The sequence below is a fragment of the Astyanax mexicanus genome, chromosome 15 (assembly GCF_023375975.1).
Source record: "Astyanax mexicanus isolate ESR-SI-001 chromosome 15, AstMex3_surface, whole genome shotgun sequence".
In the NCBI taxonomy this organism is placed as follows: domain Eukaryota; kingdom Metazoa; phylum Chordata; class Actinopteri; order Characiformes; family Acestrorhamphidae; genus Astyanax; species Astyanax mexicanus.
Window position 1 is genome coordinate 5,210,131 of NC_064422.1, and position 23,441 is coordinate 5,233,571.

The following is a 23,441-nucleotide window of genomic DNA, read 5'->3' on the forward strand; positions in this document are numbered from 1 at the left end:
TGTGGTTTATTGGTGCGCATTTTGGTTGGTTTAGGTTTTTATGCCTGTGTGAAACCAAACCAACCAGAGGGAGAAACACTCCAAATAAACACTCAAACTCATCAACTGATCCGGACCATAGAAACTTTCACAACTACAGGTGTGAAAATGTTCTTTTATACTCAGCAAATTAAATTCAAATTAATTCAGAAATCCTTACAACCAAGCTGAGATGTTTAAAATAAAGTAAAAAAAAAAAAGTTTCCTCATACAATTTATTATGCATTCTTTATTCCAGCCCCCCACGTCGGCTTTAGCTCCCCTCAAACATACAGGTATATACTAATATTTTATTTCACACAACTAATATAAATATAATTTTCCATTTTTTTCATTTATTCTTTTATTTACAGTTAAATATCCACTATAAAATGTGCATCTTAAGACAAACAAGTGCGATTAATTACATTTAATCACAGAATATTGTTGTGATTAATCAGATTATATTTTTTAAATGACTGACACCACTAATTAATATACAAGCATTCCTGCATTTCAGGCCTGCAAACTATTTTAACAAAATCACAACAATTTAATGACATTTTGGCACAGAAGATACTGTACCAAGTGATTATTTCTGTAAATTTTATATTGAAGAATATAGAATATATTAAAGCTATACAGAAACACATGCAGAATTGTGGATAAAACATTGGATATAACCAGAATATGTTTTATACTTTAGATTCTTTTAGGTAGCATATTTATCTTTGAGGACAGATCTGCACACTCTTTTAATATTTTAATCTCAGTGTCTTCATGAGTGAGAACTGGAACAGTTTGCTCAGTTCAACAGGTTTAGTTCAGGGGGTTGTGGAGGACCAACACTTTTTTTTTTTACTGTTTACTACTAATTCCATATGTGTCCCTTAATTGTGTTCATGTCTTTAATATTATATTAATATTAAGAAAAATATAAAGAAAAACAAAGAAATCTGAATGAGACAGTGTCCAAACTTTTGACTGGTCTGGTAATGTATAATCACATAATTGCCACACCAACTCATACGCTACATGCCAACATGAACCTCCCTACACCCCCAGGCTGAGTAACGAGCTGGCATCTCCATCTCAGAGACTGTAACAGCTGAACCATCACTTAAAGGTCACCAGTTAGATCTGTTCTTCTCCCACTCTGAGAAACCTGTTAGAGAGAACGTGGCGAGCTCCTTAAATCCAGCACACAACCCAGAGAAAGAGCAGCATCATAAAATTCCAGTGTCTCCGCCATCTGTTTCCACAGCGATGCTTCACTCTGTGCCCTTTAGTACCCCCGTCTCCACTGCCCTGAGTCAGCCCCAGAGCAACGGGGCAAGCAGACCAACTCCACAAAACCTGCTGCCAGAAGCTCCAACGCTGTTCATTAAAAGTGAAGCACCTAAAACACCTCTCAGTTAACAGACCCGTCCAGATCGAGGCATGCCGGACCGGCCGCGCTGCCGCAGCCTAGCGAGTCGCTATGGAAAGGGCAGGCCGGTGATTTGCCACGCCGCGCGGGCTGAGTGAGGAAAGCTCTGAGCTTGTTTTTACAGCTGCTGCCCCTCGCTATACACCACTGTTCTCCTGATATCCAGTAAATCACTCCATACAAACCACCCCTGATTTATCAGCAGCTCCAAATTAGAGAGAGAGAGAGAAAAAAAAAAGAGAGTGAGACAGAGAAAGAGAGAAGAGAGAGAGTATGGCTTCATGAGTGACTGGATGAAAAGCATGGACCAGTGTACGATCAGCAATAAGGCAGCACAATACATCATTATCATCTTCACACAGAGTTAAAAGCTTTTAATGAGTTAATGTACAGTACCAGTCAAAAGTTTTTTTCTTGTTTTTACTACTTTGTAAATGAATACTAAAGTCATCCAGACTATGAAGGAACACATATGGAATCATATTGTACTTTAAAAGTGTTAAACAATCCAAAATACTCTGTGAAGCATTTAGGTGCTCTTATCCGGTCCTGATGAGAGCCAGTTTCATCATAACATCTTTGATGGTCTTTGCAACTGCACTTGGATTGACTGATCTTTATTTCCTAAAGTTATTGTTTCTTTACTTAGTCTTTAGTAGTTTTTGCCATTATGTGGATTAGAACATTATTCAAATAGAGCTATTCACTGTATACCAACTCTAGCTCTTCACAATTTTACAACTGATGCTCTCAAACACATTAAGAGTTTGGTCTCAGAAATCTAATGATTCTATAAGCCATTTGGATGCTTCCTTATTGTGACGTCACAATAAGAAAACCTGCATAGAAGCAACCTGGTCTTTACCCACTGTCTGTGAAAAGTCAGTAGATGATGGAGATATAAGATCTTTCAAATAAAAAGTTTTGTGCTTCTATCGCAGTTAAGCATGAACTAGCTTGTTCGTGTTTTGACATTTAGCACAAGCTAACACTAATGGCAAGCAACAGCTTATTTGCATAAAAGTGACAGAGCCTTTAAATGGCTCGTTCTGAAACGGACTGAAAATATTAAGAACAGAGCTGGTGAGATCTCTTTATATGAGAGTGATTTTGTATAAAGAACGTCACAAACATGTTTTTATAGCCCAACCTTTATATACCTAACATTTGTGAAGAGAGTTATAATATGTACCTTTTAAATACTGATTTTCATGGCAATATTAGCCCAGGCTAAACTAAGTCTTGGAATTGTTGGGACACTGGAGACAGGAAGAGAATTTAAAGGAGAAATTAAAAAACATGGGGATAGGCGGCGCTACATATCATACTACAACCAGCCAGCAGAGATACTAGACCTGTAGTGGCTTCACTTTTGAGAAATGTTGACCTGTCCACACTTTCTTTTACAATTTATATACAGTCATTGGTGACATACAGTCCACGTGGTGACACAAATGCATTACGAAATGTTGGCTAAGATTCAATGGAAGCAATTTTTTCAAGAGAGTACATAACATAGGCAATGTTAGTGTTTATATCTCAGGCTCGGCCAATGAGTCTGAAAGAAGGAACATTCCTTCTGATCAGACATTCATCTTTATACTAAACCAAACGTCAGAGTAGTCACTTGGTTGTTTTCCGTTTTACAGATTGATGCTTTAAATGGCTTTCTGCTATGTAATTAAACTGGAGAAATATTCCAAAAATGACACTAAAAGCTATGATATAAATCAGTTTCTCATTTTAGGCAATAAACAGCACTTGGGCACAATTCAGAGCACAAAAAGCACCAGCAAAGATAAAGTGTGTATATACATGTCCTGTATTCTTCACACCTAAAGGTGCACTTAGATCCTTTAATTTCCCCAAATATCGGCAGTGTGTCTTATAATCCAATGACCTAATGTATGAATTCTACCAATCAGCATGTAAGAAGCAGTAAAGCCACTTAACTGATGTACAGCGTTATAAAGGAGATCAGTTTAGTTATCCAGCACTGAGACTCGAGACTGAAGTAGTATTAGCATTAGCCGCTAATCACACTAAGTGATCACAGTAGCTCTTTTGCCATTCAGAGATGAGAGTTATCTGCCTGTAGCCTGCTGCTACCCCCGGCTAGCACTGCGATAGCAACATTAGCCGCTAAGCACTAGCTCTTTTGTTGTTCAGAGGTGAGTATTATCTGCTTGTACTCTGCTGCTAACCCCGGCTAACACTGCTGGGGCAGGATTAACATTAGCCTCTAACCACACTAAGCTCGAACTCTTTTGCCATTCAGAGGTGAGTATTATCGACCTGTAGTCTAGTACTTACATCTCCCTCATCTGCTGACTTGCCACAGGCAGTAGGTATAGATTCCTCACTCAAATAAAGTCTGATGGCTAATCCTGCTGTTTACTGTCTGAAGTTTTTTTAACCAGCGGACAGAAATGGTAGCTTAAGTGGAAATACAAAAGCACGCAGAAAGAGAGTTTAGCATAATATGTCCCTTCAATACACTGGGAGCTGATTAGGGCTGCAACTAATGATTATTTTGGTGATCGACTATTCTGATGATCATTTTTTTCGATTAGTCGATTAGTCAACAATTATTTCTGCCATTCCCTCCATCTCTGAAAACAACATAAAAACAGCTAAACATGAGATTAAAAAAGGCATTTAATTGTCCACATGTTGTTTAAGCGTGAAGAGTACTGATATTTAGTGAATAAATATGTAATCTAGTGCTGGACGATATGGCCGAAATTTATATCACGATATATTCCTTCATTTCGGTCGATACGATATAATTTTGATATCGATATAAATACTTTGAAGGCCTCAGAAAAACTGCTAAGAATCCCTGCAATGGAAATCTGTACACTAATGTCTGAAATTTTAATTTAAGTCTTTAAAGCCTCCTCTCACAAAAAAACTGTATAATACTTTATGAATTAAAAATGATCAGAATAAATCAATGCTCACTTTTATTTGCATTTAGCAAAATAAAAACATGACATCCCTGTCAAACATAAACCTATAACCTATATACATATTACCAATATAAATAACTTTACATTACAACAGAGGCAAAGCTTCTTATTCTTTTGTAAACATATTTAACAGATCAAAACAAAAGTGCTTCAACCAGGATAGGGAATACAAAAAGCCTTCATATATATAAAGGGAACATGACATCCCTGTCAAATAAACAAACCTATATAAACTATAAATAACTTAGATACAACATAAACTACAAAAGTGTTTTAGCCAGAATAAGGAAGATATTGTGTGTAGTGAATCTGCTTGAGGTGGAGGAAAGGATGTATTACTGATACTGATCGGCTCCACTCTCCAGAACAATTTGGAGCAAGCTGAAGTCTGAAGTTTATCAAACCTTTGAACGCCAAATCACTGAATTAGACCTGCCTCCCCCAACTATCCGCTCAATCTTCATCTAAAATGTCCTGCGATGAAAACGAGCGGGTCAGGGTCGGTTTCGTTTCATCGCGGGCGGGTTTCAGGTGCGGAGAGGAGCGCAGCTGAGATCCGCTCGGTTAGGGTCGGTTTCGCTTCATCGCAGGAGATTTTAGGTGCGGAGCGGAGAGGAGGCGACCCAGGTTTAGCCTAGCCTAGCCTATCTGGCTACGTGCCTGTATGATTGCGTCATCACGCACTGACGTAGCCCGGCTATGTTCAGGGCTGCAGTGAACTGACGCCGCTAAAAAACGCCTGTCTGTAAATAATACATATCGATATATCACAAAAATGATATCACCGTTATTGAAACATATCTTATCGCGATAAATACCGATATTGAAATATTGTCCAGGCCTAATGTAATCTGTTGTGTTTGAGCACTTTTGAAGACACAGACCGAGTTTCTTCTGTCTCCAGCACTTAATGTGTAATGCGGTACTGTGACAAATTAACGATTAGTCGACAATGAAATTTGTAGTTGACAAATTTAAATAATCGATATTGTCAATTATATCAATTTATCATTTCAGGCCTAGAAATGAATAGTCAGGTAACTATAAAACTGTGATTTTAATAAAAGTTGCTTCTAAACTAAATCAAATAATAAGTGATTTGACTTTAGTATTAATCAGCAGTACATTTTATCTAAACTGGGTAGATCACATTCCAGATTAAGTTTTTTTTCATAGTTTGAACGACTTTAGTGTTAATCTACAATACAGAACATTTTTAAAATGATGAAAAACCATCTTAATTACCCCCCAGTGACGTGACAAAAGTGGAACTTTTTGGAAGGTGTCTGTCCCGTAACATCTGGCATAAAACTCACACATGATTTCAGAAAAAGAACATCATACTGAATGTAAAACATGGTGGTGGTAGTGTGATGGTCTGGGGATTCTTTGCTGTTTTGGACAACTTGCTGAAATAGATAAAACCAGGAATTCTGCTGTTTAGCAGACAATCCTGAAGGAGAATGTCCGGCCATCAGTTTGTGACCTCAAGCTCAGGCGTACTTGGGTTCTGCAGCAGGACAATGACCCAAAGCACACAAACAAGTCCACCTCTGAGTGGTTTAAAAAATGAATATATAGAGATGCTGTGGGATGATCTAAAAAGGTTGCTCTGCAAAGAAGTGTGCTTTTTTATATTTGCTCAGGTTATTTTTGTCTGTTTGATAATCAGAAAAATATTAGTGGGAATAAAAGCAAAACTAAAGAAATCTGTAGGGGACAAATACTTTTTCATGCCACTGTAAATACACACTTTGTTTTATTTTGTTTTGTTTTTAAAGCAATAGCAAGGAATGTATGAACTGATGTCCAACAGTCGTTTATTCTGTCACGTCTTTTTCACATTAAAGCCTGCTGAGGATTAGCTGGAGCTTTATAGTGTCAAATGAGAGAAACAGACGGCTCCAGGAGCAAGCTGAGCAGTCCCAGCGTTACCCAGCATCACCTCGCAGTGTGCAGAGCTGGAATGCATCCTCCTGAGCCGCATAAGTGTGCAGTTGGCAGCGGCTCCAGCTGAAGTGGAATGTCAGTAGAGAGCAGATCGTGTTGTTTGTGTGCTGAAAAAGCGATTGGGCAAATGATCGCATCTGATCATCTGATGATTCCCTGGCTAATACTAATGGCTGGATCATAACACAGAGCTGTGGGCGCTGGTCTCCTCCCAGCTCAGCAGGGTCTGTGGAGACATGGAGGAGCCTGTAGAACTATCTGCTCAGTATCAGTGAGCTTATAGCATTTGGAGGATTCATGGAAAGCGTCAACGGCCAAGATATTAGGGCTGTGTACTAACGAGAACTTGGCGATATGATACGTATCACGATATAGCGATTACAATTCAATATATACAGTATCTTACAAAAGTGAGTACATCCTTCACATTGTGGAAAAAGTACTGAAAAATTGTAATTAAGTAAAAGTACCTTAACTTTGCTAAAATTCTACTAAAGTAAAAGTAAAAGTACCCATCAAAAAATGTACTCGAGTAAAAGTAAAAAAGTACTCAATTTAAAATGTACTTTGAGTAAAAGTTACATAGTTACTTTTTAATTATTTGATGTAAAAAAGTAAAAAACAAATAATAAATTAAATTGTTTTTAATGAACTGTTATTCCACATAATAATTTAAACCTTTCAGGCAGTATTTGTTCAGACCACCCCATAAAACATTTTTAGTTGTATAGGTTTCTATGATTCCTTTTTTTTCTTTACTATTAAAAAGTTATGGTCGTATAGGTGACTATAAACTGTAGTTTTATAGTTTTACAGTACATTATTATTTTTTAACTTGCCATTGCTGTGCTTTAACTGCTATTTACATGTTTTTTTAACATTAAGGCAGATTGTTTAATGATAAAAATACTCACCACCACATACTTTCTCAGGTTTGGTGTGGGAGTTTTGAAAGCTGACAGCTCTGTCCGGTGGGGCACATTTTGTATTGCATGAGGACGTTATTGCCTCGTTATTCCACGGCGCATCCGTGCCAATTATTTTTTTTTTTAATTCAGACAATTGTTTTTTCCCAGCATTTTATTTTTTACTCAGTAACGGGGAGTGTTTCAATGTAGCAAAGTAAATTACTTGTGTCAAAATGTACTTGAGTAAAAGTAAAATTACCTATTTTAAAAATTACAAATTACTCATAAAATATACTCAATTACAGTAACTTGAGTAAATGTAATTCCACCTGTAACTTTCCACCTCTGCAAATACTTAAATATATATTTAATGGGAGAACTCTGAAAATATGACACTTTGACACTTTAATAATGAATGTAAAGTATTCAGTGTACAGCTTGTATTACAGTGTAAATTTACTTTTCCCTCAAAATAACTCAACACACAGCCATTAATGTCTAAACCACCAGCAACTAAAGTAAGGAGTACATCCCTAAAAGAATATGACTAAAGGGTTAATATTATATGTGGCCACCATTATTTACCAGCACTGCCTTAACTCTATTAGGCATGGAGTTCACTAGAGCTACAGAGATTGTCATTGAACAGTTCGTCTGAAAATCAGAATTGTTTAAAAAAGTTATACAGTATTGGAAAACAAAATTTCTTGATACTTTAATATACTATCATATGTTGTTTCTTACACTCCTACAAGATATGTTTAATGCTCATTTTTTTTTTTCAACAAAAAAAAATTTAAGTGTGGACAGTTCTGATATTTAGTGAGTAAATATGTTCTCTGTTTACAGAGGTGAATCATTTAAAAGGTTTTGATACCAATAACGATACAATACTTTGAATTCAAATTTAGATACTTTTTCTAAATTGTAACCAAAAAAATCCAAAAAGCTATAATTATTGTCACACAATGGATTTATTTAACAGCCTGCAGGAGTAATCTCATTCTCACACTGTCAGCAGGAGAGGCTCCGTGTTTCTGGATCTTATTTGAATAAATACAATGCTTTTTAGAGTTCTGTCTAAGAAATATCAGCATTAGATTAAATAATATTTATTTTAGTGGTGTCAGACAGAGAGACAGAGTGCGAGAGACTACACGAGTAAACAAGGGACAGCACGCGAGAGAAAAAAGAAAGTGTGAGAGAAAGAGACAACGTGACAGAGGCAGCTTGAGAGAGGGAGAGACAGTGTGATGGAGCGAGACACAGCGAGAGAGAGAGAGACAGCGAGAGAGAGGAAAGTCAGGAAAGTCCTGACCATGTACCGACTCAGTGATCACAGCCTGGCCGTGGAGACGGGTCGGCACAGACGGACCTGGTTACCCAGAGAGTCCAGGCTGTGCTCTCACTGTGATTGGTCCGTGGTGGAGACAGAGTTGCACTTTCTGACCGAGTGTCCCAGGTACGCCCAGATCAGAGAGAGATATTATGGACAAATGATCGACATCTCTCCTGAGTTCCTGCACTACAGTAACAATGAGAAACTCTCCTGTTTATTAGGAGAGAAGAGTAAACTCCTCCCACTCTCAGCTCTCTATATCACAGCCTGTCACAACCTGAGAGACAACCACTCTAAACAATAATCAATATCCATTATTAATCAATATTACCCCCTACTGTTCACTTATTTATATTTAGATTATATATCTATATCTCTTTTCATTGATATGTCATTATTATTGTTAACATTGTTATTTCATATTTAATATTTTTCATATCAATATTATTTAATCTCTTCTTGTTTAAGTTGTTTTATTAGATATTCTTTTTTCATTGTGTTTATATTTGTGTATTGTTTGTCTGCTTTGGCAACAGTGTACCTTGTGACAGTCATGCCAATAAAGCTTTATTGAACTTGAACTTGAAAGCATGAGAGAGAGAGACAGTGTAAGAGACGTAGAGACCTCCAGTGTGAGAGAGAGAGACAGCGTGAGAGAGAGAGAGAGAGACAGCGTAAGAGAGGTACAGACAGCGTGAGAGAGAGAGAGAGAGAGAGAGACAGTGTAAGAGGGAGAGACAGTGTGATGGAGCGAGACACAGCAAAAGAGAGAGACAGCGTGAGAGAAAGAGAGACAGTGTAAGAGATGTATAGACAGCGTGAGAGAGAAAGAGAGACAGTGTGAGAGAGACAGCACGAGAGAGAGAGAGAGACAGTGTGAGATAGAGACAGCATGAGAGAGAGAGAAAGCGTGAGAGATAGAGTGACAGCGTACGAGAGGTAGAGACTGTGTGAGATAGAGACAGCGTGAGAGAGAGAGAAAGCGTGAGAGAGAGAGAAAGCGTGGGAGATAGAGTGACAGCGTAAGAGAGGTACAGACAGCATGAGAGAGAGACAGCGAGAGAGAGAGAGAAAGCGTGAGAGAGAGAGAAAGCGTGGGAGATAGAGTGACAGCGTAAGAGAGGTACAGACAGCATGAGAGAGAGAGACAGCGAGAGAGGGAAAGAGACAGCGTAAAAGAAATAGAGACAGCGTGAGAGAGAGAGAGAGAGAGAGAGAGAGAGAGAGAGAGAGACAGCGTGAGAGAGAGAGACAGTGTAAGAGAGGGAGAGACAGGAGGGACAGACAGGACAAAGATGGAGAGACAGTTGTTTCATTGCTTTGGCAAAAGTTGTTAATTGCAATTCACGCCAATAGAGCTATTTTAAATTGAAAATTGAAATCAGTGTGATGTAGCGAGACACAGCGAGAGACAGCACAAATGAGATGCTATGCAATGCTCTTAACGTTTGCTGCGTTTAAGCTTGTTTCATACAAAGTTTTAAAAATAGAATTTTTTTAAAAATAGACCTTTTGGTACTTGTAGTACCAAGACATTTTGTTTGGTACCTTTTTGGTATCGAATTTTGAGACCCAGCCTTAAATCTGTTGTTTTTGGACACTTTTGGAGACACAGATCTAGTTGAGTTTAAACATCAGAGGTGCAAGCTGAAGGTTTTGCCATGGCCTCACAGTCCCAAAAAAAGGGTGGAGTGATCTATTCAACCAAACACCAGAGTAAGTGTAAAATTCCTCAACATCTCAATTTGCACATAATAAACATTATTAAACTGTTAGCATCACACCTCGCCCACGGCAAACACCAGCAGTAAACACCACGTCAAACACGCTGTTCTGCAGGACGCTGTGTTCCCGTGATGATACGCGGAGGGGTCGGCGCAGGGCTGCCATAACAAGCTGCAGACAGACTCACGATGAGCCTCGCAGGAAACAGCGGGACCCCGGGGGACCGCCGCGAGCGACGCCGTGCCTGGTGCGCCCCACATGTCTGAGGCCTGCATATGTTTTCCATCTTTAATTAGCTGGGATGCTTGCCGAATGCAGTCACTAGATAACGCTGCATTATTATGTAAGGTTTTCGGTCGGTGCAGCCAATGCCCAGGGCCGGCGGCCAACACAAGCAAAACACGCGCTGGAATCTGAATGGCCTTCGACCTCGCCGCGACCCCCTGCGGGCAGATCACTTCAGCACATGAACTGGAACTTCTACTTCTGGTCAGGAAAGGCAGCGTGACCGTGAGGGAGCAGCTGCATCATGTCAGAAGTGACGGGAAACTGCTAGTGCTTTATATGATTTGATGTCAGTATGTTGTAAAAACTAATAACTTAATTTTAAAAAATTGGATGTTAAAATATTCTAGTTCAATTAGGAAATTTTGGGAATCAACAGTACTTACAACAGAATGACTCAACTAATTATTCACTGGCACTGGTTAAGACATTATTAAATCATTAAAATGTGTAACTAATGTCTCAATTATTATTATTATTTTTATTATCAGCATTCTTAAGCCTGATAACTTTAACTTTAGTAATGTTTAATATTGTCTTAAGTTAACCCATGGCAATAAATCAATAATTGAGACATTACTTAAAGGACCACTATGTAACTAATTTTCAGTAGTAAATGATAAAATGATCAGGATGTATAATCAGATATTAAGGAAACATGTTGAGTGAAAGTACTGGCAGCTCTTGTCAGCACAGATTCAGCAGTACGTTCCTATTTTAAATTTGCAGGCCTCCTGTCCTCCTGTCCTCCTTTTGTCCTCTGTCTCCTCCTGCTGCTCATTCCCCAACACTAACTCCACCCACCGAGGCTGCCAGCCGTAACACTATACTACAGCGGTAGGCGCTGCAGCAAAGGAGCTTAGCTAACAGAGCTGCTTCAGTTAAACCTCAGCTTGTCTCAAAAAAGCTCAGTGACCAAAGAAGGAATATAACAAGAGTGAATATTGGCAGTGAGTTTGAAAGTTGGAGACTTAGAGCTCAAAAAGACTACAAGACCGACCCAGAGCTGCTACTGATCTCTTGAACAGGTAAGCTAACTGGCTAGCTAATTCAGTCAGGTACTTTCGCGGAGCCGCGGTCAGACACATTGCGGAGCCCAAGCAGTCCGACACGTTAACGCTGTGTAGATTCAGCCTGCTGAATTTGGCAACCCAAAAAAGATTCGTGGCTGGGGAGGGGTGGGCGGAGCAGACTACTCTCTGTGGTGTTTTGAAATTGGACTGCTGTAGCCATTTCACACACTCGCTCTCAGGTCCTACATAATGCACCTTTAACCATATAACAATGTTTATTACTGTCATAAGCAGTGGTGGGACAAAAGATCAATATTTCAATTTCGATTTACAATACATTATCGATAGGCGAAGTCAAATATCTGTATTTTTATAGAAACATGGGCTTTCTAAACTCCCTAAGACTCGTCCCCCCCAATAAGACTTACTTAAGTTACTGGGTCAGTGACAATAGTTCCTGTTTTTTGCTTAATTTGTAATATTTTATTCCTTTCAATAACGCAGATGCTTTGAAGTATCGAAGAGAATTATCTTGTCATATATCGAGTATCACAGAATCACAGTATTGTGACATAATCACAATACCACATTAGGAGATGCCCTGTGATTCCCACCCCTAGTCATAATTACTGTTATCACCCCCACAAGCTTGATTTCCAACTCAGAAAGTCAAAAAAGACAGCACCAATCCCTGTGTTCAAAATCCAAGATGGCTGCCCCACACCTCACGGTAGTAAAGAAATAGTATAATACAGTCAGTCATACACACGGTACTGTCCAGCTTCTATTTATAAACATGTTTCCATAGTGTTTGGATGTCAAAAAGACTACATAATGTGTTGTTATCCACTGCTATTGTATAATATGCTAACTTGGGCTAATGTTACGATTGACCACATGACGGGTATAAGCGGCGAGTGTCGCATTTACTGCGTTCAGTGTAAAAACAGCAGCAGAGAAAGCGTTTTTTTAATAGGAGTAGTGTGGGTAATAAATCAGGTTAAACTGCACCAGAACAGTCATTTAACTCAAACATATAATACAGTATATCGGGTTGAGGCCAGATCACATTCTATTCACAAACTAAACCCTCGGGAGTTTGTTTGGCACCGGACCGAGACCACCTCCTCTCAGGGGTCTTGGTGCGGTTGTTTCAGTATACTATTTTTACACCTGCTAAAATGAACCATAGCAAGGGTGCAGACAAACCAGAGTGTGTTTTAACCGGACCAAGCAGTGCTGTTGTGAAAACAGCACTCAGGGTTATGGATTGAGGAGTGGGAGGTTGCCAGGTTTTTAGAATGCCTCCATGTCTATGGTACCTTCTGGCTCAGTTTGATTTGTTACTTACCAGGTTAGAATAGTTTTGATTTTTTCATTATAGTTATTATTAGGCCTGTCGCGATAACTATGTTATCGACTTATCGTACAATATTTTTTTTTATTGCGATAATTCGAGACTAATTGGACTTTCTCAAAACTAAACAGCTATAGAGAACATATGAGGAAGTTTTAAAGCCGCATTCCACGGCTCCAGTGCGGGAGTATTTTGGGAGTATTTTGGCTTTAAGCCAAATGAGCGAGGAGAACCATCAAACCATCAGCGGGAATCAGCCGGTATGTTTACAAGGTTTCACAACAGTGGAAACAAAAGCTGGCAATACCTGAGATCTTATTTAGTACAACCATCCAGCCCAATTCATCCAGCTGAACATTCAATATAAAAATTGTTCCCCCTGTTGTTGCTGATCCTGCCTCAAGCCCCACACAGTAAACATGCTGGTGTTTCTTGCTCAGAATTTGTCTGACAGTTACATTAAAAAATACATTAATAGCAAGAGCTATAGGCTGCTGAGCTTTCTGTGTGTCTTCGATCATATGGACTAAGCTAAGGTGTGTTTTACAGCATATACATATATAATCAGAAAAAGGAATCTGCAAGTGCCCATGTGTTGAGAGTTTTTGAAAAATAATTAATGTAAATGTTACTTTAATCTATTTTTTGTCACTTTATTTTTTGAATAAAGGTATGTTTAATATTTAGTGCAGTTTTTCAGAACTTTATTTGTGTTAGTTATTTACGATATTAAAATATTTTTATATTGGGAGCCCAATGTCTGCTCTTAATAATATAAAGTTAGCTTAACTGTAAAATGGTGTAATAGTATTATGCTAGTATATTATTAGTGTGGCACATTGTCTTAAAGCACCTTTGGGAGCCCAGAAAGCAGGAAAAAGCATTTTCTAAAGTGGCGCTTTAAAGTAACAATATTATCGTTTATCGCAATAATTTCTGGGACAATATATCGTCCTGAAAATTTTGTTATCGTGACAGGCCTGTTTTTTTTTTTTTTTTTTTTACTTTTTCTCTTCCAATACAGGTAATTTTAATTAGTTTGCTAGTTTTTATACTTTTTTTATTAGTGCTTAGTTTTAGGTAGTTATTACTAATTCTATTATTATTATTATTTTTTTTTTTTTTCAAATTAAAAATATTCAGTTACTGTCAAAACAAACAACTGTCCACAAAAACTGTAACAGTCCACAAGCTAGCAGCCTTAAATGCAAAACATATGTAACACTCCTGCTTAAAACAGCCAAAAGAGCACACATGAACATGAAACACACATCACATTACACCACATCATTTTGTAAATTTTCGTTAACGATAACAACCTTGATTAATTAGCTATATTGTGATTATAATGGCATAGCTTTATATAAAATAAAAATAGCATTAAAAAACAGATGCCTACGTCTCAGACTATGTAGAGGATCTAGGCGCTAATTGCCTGTCACACACCTCCCCAGAAATGCAACTACTTGTTCCCACCCACATATTACTGCCTTTGCTGTTTAAACTGCAGAGAAACGCAAAGTCGTGGACATGTGCAGGCAGCTGCATAGGGCCCTTGCACAGGCTACACTGCAGACTAGTGCTGGGCGATATGGGAAAAATCATATATCACGATATGGAATTTTTTATATTACAATAACAATATATATCATGATATACCACATTTATATAAATACATTATAAATAAATTAACAAACGCGAATATTAGGATATTCAATCTGTAATTTCAGTTTGTTTTCGATTTTTCTTTTAATTACTGCTTTTTGTTAGTTTCAGTTAAGGATAACTTTCACTTCCAGTTTTCGTTATTTCGTTCGTTTTCATTAGCAATAATACTGGGTTACTTAGCTATATGGTGATTATCATGCCATAGCTTTATATAAAACAAAAATAGTATTTAAAAAACAGATGACTACATCACAGACTATTTCCCGGAGCCCGGCCCGGCCCGAGGAAAGTGATGGGAAAAGTGACGGGTCCGAGCAGAGAAATAAAAGTCAAAGTATCCTGCTATTTAAAAGAATAGAAAATTAATAACAGTAATAATATAGTTCTGCATACTAGAGTTTAGATTGTCTGTCTGAACCCGAGCTTAAACGCGAGCCTGAACGCGAGCCTGAACGCGAGCCTGACTCATCCGATACCCGAATTTGGGCCGGCGAGAATTCCTACCACTTTCCTGGCTGAGGAAAATGGTCTGTGACGTGACATAGAACTATGTTTAAAGTAACTGTGATTTTTGTGCTGATTCAAAAGTTACAGCTCATCCGCGTGTTTAAAGCTCCGCAGGTGGATTAATGGGTGTGCAGCTCGAGGGGATTTGGCGCTTCTTCTACTGCTTACGGGCTGCATGACGTGCGGTCTCTCAGCCTGCCACTCAGACTACAGTGTCAGCATATAAATCACGTGCGTTTTCCTACAGGACAAACCAATCAAACGTGCAGATGAGCTCTCCGCACCTGATTAAAAAAATCACACAGTGTCTGCCTGGCTTAAAATAGTTAGATACAGCTATTAAATGAATAAATCCACATTCATTGAAAAGACCAGCAACAAGCTACAAGCTAATAAGCTAATAACAACATTTAATTAAAAAAAAAGATATAAAATAGGAAAATAACCAACTAAACTAAGCTCAAAATGCTAAAAGAAATATAATCTAACGAATTCTAAAAGGTCAAAACGAAATATTGAACACTCAAAGCAGTAGATTAAAGACAGAATATAAAGCTTTACCAGCAGCGCTATGAGACGCAACACCTATAGAACGAAGGAGCAACAGCGGAGTGAAGGTTCTAGTGAAATAATTCAAATGTAAAAATACACAACAGAGCGCCGTGTACCACATAAAATCAGTCCAAGACCATGATAGAAACTCAACCCTAACGCCAATACATTTCATCGTAGCCTACTTTATATATTTGCATGAATAATTGATAAAATTACGAATAAGAAACGATAGGGACGATAGCATGTAAGTAGCACGATAGACACTTTTCTATCGTCCCCACGATATTTATCGTCATATCACACAGCACTACTGCAGACAACATGTTCAATCAATGCATAAGCGTAATCCAGCCTTTTTGCTAAACGATTTTAGCACAGAAACTGCTGCAGACTGCTAAGTCAGCTCAGAGACAGTGTTAAATATGAACCATCTACTGTAAATCTGATAAGCCAAAAAAAAAAAAAAAAACTCTGACACAAGGGCAAGCTGTTCTTTCTGCATGATAGCGATTACAAAACATCTCCTGTATAAGGCCGGCCGAAACCGAGATAACTCGAGCTGAGTCCATCATACTCCTCATACTCCGCTCCAAAGAGATGCTGCTGGAGTTTATTTAAACAAATACGTTTTTAAAAGGCTTTACACAATACTTATTAGATAAGATGCATTCCTGTAAGGGCTAGGGGAAATGGGGTGAGCAATAGGCTGAGCAATAGGGAGCAGCACACACACACACACACACACACACACACTAATAGAGATCCCCACTGATCACTGATAGGGGTCGTTACTGAAATTCAAGTACTGATTTACGTCAAAGCAATGATGTCAAACCTGACCAATATTTTAAACACTACAACTGCTTTGACCGTCATTTATCAGAGATTTTGGTGAATTCAGCTAAAATATAGTCAAATGTCAAAAGTTTAGACACACCTTTTCTTATTTAATGTGTTTTCCTTCATACACACACACTTACACAAACACCAGTGATGTCGGTAACGCGTTACTCTAATCTGACCATTTGTTTCTCAACTGGTATGCTGTTTCATTTCTTTGCTGCATAAAAACAAAAAGCTGCTTTTTCCCTTCTTTATCTGTAACACTATATAAAATTATAATAGCTGGCCAAATAATAATAATAATAATAATTATATTACAATGTTTTAGGATGTTTTTTTTCTTTGGTTGCAAAACCCGATCTAAAAGGCAGCCGAAATGTCCGCGCAACACTGCGCGCTCTCCCGGGAGGCTTCTCATGGCTACTGAAAGAACACCCACCACGGAAAAATCTGCACACTGTGCGTGCCCCGCTCTTAAACTGCAGCTCACGCAGTTACCGCTACATTTCCTTCAAAATATTACCACCTTATTCTCGTAATATTACGATTTTAATTACGACTAGATAAAGGAGTGATAAATAAGTAATTGCTTGGATTTTTTGAGATAAAGCTGTGCAGTATCTTTAGCAGACTGGACTGGACGACGATAGAAAGCTCATTACAACCAGACGAGACTTGAGACACGACTTTGAATCGTGACCAAAGACTTGTGAACCTCTTAGATACCAACTGTAAACTCTGGAAACATAATTAGTTATCCAGTTGCTGTTAGTCCTCTCACGCTGGCTGACATCACCCGATGCTCGTTGTCATGGTTACGAGTACACTAAGCGATACCACACATGCGCGTCATGTTTGATCGGATTACTTATAGCGTGCAAGTGTACATATAAACATCTCAATCAGATTCTAGAATCGGAATGAATTCATTCAGATTGAAGGAAAACTTTAAAACGATATTGTAGCATCCGGCTGAACGAGTTGAAAGGACGGAAGAGAAAGACGTTTACAGTCGTCGCTTTATTACTGGAACTAGTGAGCTAACAAGCTAACAGGCTAGCACTGGAACACACACTCACACAGCGAGCCACTCTCTCTCTCTCCACTTTACACACACTAAAGCCTAATTTATACTTCTGGGTCGTACCTACGCCAGAGCCTACGCCAGTGTTGCCGCATACCCTACGCCGTAGCCTACGCTGTAGCTTGACGTGCACCTCTCTGGCAATGTAACTATTTGCCGTGCAGTGATTGGTCAGCCGGACCTCACGCCCCTCCCACACATTCCTGCCTTTGCGGTTTAAACTGCAGAGCGACACAGAAATGCTGATACACGCACACAGAAGTATAAACACACTCTGCTGCGTAGCTGGATATGCGTAGACCACGCAGAAATATAAATTGGGCTTCACACAAACACTCACACACACAGCAAGCTGCCCTCTCTCTTCAGCTCACACACACACCACACATACACCAAACACACATACACACAGCAAGGGGTAATCTGTAATCAGATTACTTTTCTAAAGTAACTATGCCATCACTGAGGAATGCACACATTTTAAATAAAGATCTTCACTGATCACTGATTGGGTTGGTTACTAAAACACAAGTACCGATTTACGTCAAATCAGCCAAATTTCATCTTAAACTACACATTCTAGAAGCAGATGGATCTGGTGCAACTTCACTGTACAACAAGGTGCCTGGCAATAAAATCACTGATCAAAAAATGGTAAAAACCAGCAGCACTTGTTGACTGGAGAATTTCAGATTTATCTTAATTTCAGATTTATCTTAAAAGTCTATTTCCTGAAGGTATGAATGAGGATTTTACAATAAAAGAGTTTCTTTAGGTAATTTGGGGAAATGTGCCTGTATCGTCAGTTTGGTTGTTTTTACCTTTTTACCTCTGTATGTGTGTTTTCTTGAGCAAGTGGTTCCTCTGTGGAATTGAGCTGCCAGCCTCTCATTGGCTGATAATGTGACCTTTAGTATTTGGAGTGTTCTCATTGGTTGTTTTGTAATCATGTGTGTTTTAAAAGCAGGAATGCTATTAACTTTTGCCTTTTAACCCTGATGAAGGCCTGAGCGCCGAAACGCGTTGGTTATTTTTGTATTGTCAATAAATCTGAAATTCTCCAGTCAACAAGTGCTGCTGGTTTTTACCATTTTTTGATCTTAAACTAAACACACAGTCAGAGCAACGGCGAGCTGAAACCTGCACGGTCTCCTGCTTTGTTATATTTTAGTTTAGACATTCTCTTGTAAGTACTGTTCATTAATGTACCGTTATTGTGAAGTGTTACTTAAAAAAAGTTCAATGAATTCATGGCAGTGCACAATGTTACAGTATGTGTTTTGCTGTTCTGCAGGTCTTATGCTGGGTTTCAGTTACAGTTAAGCAATCAAATAACTAATTAAATAAGTTACCAAAAGACTTAAAGAAATAAAGCAGTTTACTACAACTGGGTTGACAGAATTTACACCTTTTTATGGTGAATCCAGCTGAAATACAGTACCAGTCAAAGGTGTGTACACACCTCTTCTCATTCAATGTGTTTTCTTTCCTTTTATGATTTTTTAATATTCTAAATTTAATATTGAAGTTTGTATGAAAGATATACAGGATTTTTTTTTTTAAACAAACCAGAATATGTTTTATATTTTAGATTTTTCTTAGTAGCACATTTAGCTCTTCTACTCTTTGTGTACTTATATTTACTATTTCTTACTAGTCAAGAAATTATTTTTCTTATTATATTTTTTATTTTTAAGTTTAGACTCGTGTACATACTCTTTCCTGAATTTATATTCTAAATAAACAACCATTGTACTATTTTACCATAAAAGTTACTGCTCATTTGTTAAAAGGTGAATGGCACCCAGTGTTAATTTCGTTACAAAAATCTTTGTTGTCGACCTATTTTTCATGATGAAAACAAACAAAAACAATGTTTTATATACCGTATTTTTCGGACTATAAGGCGCACCGTATTATAAGGCGCACGATGAGTGAACGGTCTATTTTTAGTGTTAGTCCATACACAAGGCGCACTGGATTATAAGGCGCACTAAATGAAACTTTATTTATATCAGTAACAATAACTCTGAGCAATAAATCCTTCACAATATCTGTGAAAAATAACAACATCTCTGAGCAATAAATCAACAAGCACAGCAAGTACGTATTACTCCGCGACGCTCCTGACAACGGTAGCCGCAACGCTCCGACAGACCATAATATTATGTTGAAGCACAGCAAGTACGTATTACTCCGCGACGCTCCTGACAACGGTAGCCGCAACGCTCCGACAGACCATAATATTATGTTGAAGCACAGCAAGTACGTATTACTCCGCGACGCTCCTGACAACGGTAGCCGCAACGCTCCGACAGACCATAATATTATGTTGAAGCACAGCAAGTACCGCATTACTCCGCGAGGCTTCTGACTATAATAGCGTGTTGTGCCGAATTCGGTGAATAAAACGGTTTTAAAACAGAGATAAAGATTGGATAAGTTTCATTTTTGGATGAAGTGATTTCCAGCGCTGTTTGGATATAACTGTGGATTACAGGAGACTGGATTGATGGATTCTCTTTAGTCTGGACGCGTTTTGAAGGTAGGACCTGTGGCTGAGCGCGGGTGTGTGTTCGGGGGGTGGCGGCAGTGACCGGAGGTTACCCCAGAACAAAAGGAGAGCCTTTTATTACTGGAAACATGCGCTCTGACGCAGCTCTAATTCATGAAACATACATCCTACAGTAAAAGCACAGTTCTGGAATCCGGAGAGCCAGACGGTTCGAATGGTGTATGACATGACCGCATTCGATGAAATATGGACGAACGATAAACGCAAATATGAGAGTTATGAATTATTAAAATCATAACCAAGGCATATTTCGCCCTAAATGTTTATTTTCTGAAAGGATATTCCGCTAAATAGGCTAAATAGCTCAAAAGCAGAGATTCTAAGCTTTAAAATGGTATATTGGATGTCTATATTGAACCTGTAACTGTTCATAACTATTCAGAAACACAGCCAGTTATGAAATATTAAATATTTCTGGCCCGCCGGTGGGCCAGCGCGTGTTAAGAGGTTAACTTTACTTAGAAGTGGGCGCTAAAAAGAAACAGTTTGTGCTATTACCCCAGAACGGGTGGAAAGGAAAGTTTACCGGCACCTTGTTCTGGCCACGGAGCTACAGTGGAAACTAGCTACCCTGAACCACAGCCGAGAGGCAGTACGGCAGTCAAAGGTAACCGCGCGCTAGCCCAAGAGGGGGATCTTTTTCTGGCGTGGGTGAGGAATTCTGCACAACAGAGCGCCGTGTACCACATAAAAATCGAGGTCAGTAAACACAAGCAAAATCCATACACAAGGCGCACTGCATTATAAGGCGCAATGACGATTTTTGGGAAAAAATAAGTATTTTAAGTGCGCCTTATAGCCCGAAAAATACGGTACTTTTTATTTGACTGAAATTCATTAGACTAAAACTAGACTAAAATGTTTGTTTTTGTTGATTAAACATGAACTAAAACTAATAATAACCAAAAGAATAAAATGTGACTAAAACTATTATACATTTTAGTCAAAAGACTAAGACTAAAACTAAATCAAAATCAACTCGACCTAATAATACTTAACATTACCAGCTAAAAGTCTCCAAATTTCATATTCGTCAATCATTATAGGATCTTTCAGTCCCCACAGCACATTTATACTCACAGAGGACAAACACACACACACACACACACACACACACACTCAGTAAAGAGATTCACAGATGAGAGAAACAGACTGTTCCTTACCCTTCTTAGACTTGGCTCCTATCTTCAGCTTTGAAGGCCATGCAATCTGAGTACTGGTCTCCTCCATGACCTGTTCAAAAATAAATAAACAGATATTCTTTTGTTGTTTTATCTTTAAACATTATTTTAGAAGCTCTTCTCTTCGCTCACATATCACAGTACAGACAATTCCACACAGTCCAGGTTTCACAATGTTAACTGTTAAAGAGCCGTTAACCCTAAACCATATTTTTTCCATTAATAGCTGATTTTTTTTTTAGTAATTAAACATACTAGTCCAGATCCAATCAGAATCAATATTTTAGTTTGGGGTGGGATAAGATAGAGTCAAACTCAGGAAGCTTTATTTTAATTTAAGGTGGGACAACAGAGAGCCAATCAGAATCTGTATTTTAGATGGGGTGGGACAACAAAGAGTCAAACTCAGGGACAGAACCAATCAGAATCTCCTTTTCAGCTGGGGGTGGGACAACACAAAGCCAAACTCAGCGACAGAACCAATCAGAATCTCTACTTTAAATTAAGGTGGGACAACACAGAGTCAAACTCAGAGCCAATCAGAGCCTCTATATTAGCTAAGGGCTAAAACAGAAACAAATTCTTCGGATGTTTTTTTTATAATTATATTTTAAATCTTGTCATAATTGGCAACCATATACTTTGTCTTATACTAGAGTATACTTATACTCTACTATACTAAGTGTATCCTATTGTTATGGCACCTATAGAGCACCACAGCACTTTTTTGGGGGGGCTAACACTGAGGACTAATTTGATTTTTATTTGGAGATGGGAATAAGGTGCAGAGAGGGCAGATAAAGATAAAAAAAATAATGTAAAAAATAGTGTATGTGTGGTGTACTGGCTCCACTGGCTCATTTTCTGCACTGAAGGGGCTTTCATTATCCCATCATTATAATTTACTGTAAAAAAAAAAGGGAGGCACCGATTGTGGTTCTTTGTGTTTTGATGAAGTTTTGATGCAATTTGGAGAAGAAAGTTTATGTAATGTACTGAAAGAGCTCTTAGCGCTCTCATAACGGATTTGGATTAGCTGACACCTGCTGCCATTACTCGGTACCACAGAGGGTCCAACATACTTCACATAGTGGCCCGCATTCCACTCACCCCACTTCTGAGATCTGAATTAAAAAGTCACTTTAGAGGTGATTAATGACACTACTAACTACCCATTAGACCACTCAGGAGCCAAGAAAACAGAACATTTAAATTCCTCTGAAGATTTCTGGCAGATTTTCTAAGAAACAAAGCTGAATTCTTGTATTTTCTCCCTCAGCTTTCAAACCAAACAAAAACAGCAGGTGTGAAAGGGGCTGCAAACCCCAGTCTGGACCAAAGGACCAAAATGTGGATCCATCAAAAGATGATTTTATGTTTAGCATCTGTATTCAGCCCCCTATACTCTGATATCCCTAAATAAAAAATCCAGTATAACCAACTGCCTTCAGGATGAGTTGAGTAGTTTGTTAGACAAAATTAGTGACCAATCAGCATCATGAGAACCAAGGAACACATCAGGCAGGTTAGAGATAAAGTTGTGTAGAAGTGTAAAGCAGGGTTAGGTTATAAAAACATATTACAAGCTATAAACATGTCAAAGAACCCTGTTCAATCGATCATCCCTAAATGGAAGGAGTTTGGTATACAACTGCAAACCTACAAAGCCCAGAAAAGGACAGCACAATTTAGAGTCACAGCCTGTCAAGAGGCCCATGGTCACTCTGGAGGAGCTGCAGGGATTCTCAGCTTAAGTGTGAGAATCTGTCCACAGAACAACTATAATTTGTGCACTTATGTGCACTTATATTACTTTGTGGAAAAGTAACAAGAAGAAAGACATTAGAAGTCATGTGGAAACATGTGGAAGAAGGTGTTTTTTACAGATAAGACCAAAGTTGAAATTCCTGACCTAAATGCTGAACCACCCATCACCCTAAAGAAACTGTGAATCATGGTGGTGGCAGCGTCATTAACATCATTTTCCCACCTGGCGCCCGTGTTGTTTAAATAGCAACAGGAGGACTGCATC

The 23,441-nt window shown here is 38.5% G+C and overlaps 1 protein-coding gene across 2 annotated transcripts in view; it reads right to left on the reverse strand.

Moving 5' to 3' along the window:
- The window catches only part of LOC103032919 (protein bicaudal C homolog 1), a 170,151-nt gene that overhangs the window by 85,821 nt on the left and 60,889 nt on the right, over positions 1 to 23,441 (reverse strand). For both annotated transcript variants that reach the window (XM_022669361.2, XM_022669360.2), the window contains exon 3: positions 21,392 to 21,461. In XM_022669361.2, the coding sequence (XP_022525082.2) occupies positions 21,392 to 21,461 (70 nt within the window). The remainder of the gene's footprint in view (positions 1 to 21,391; positions 21,462 to 23,441) is intronic.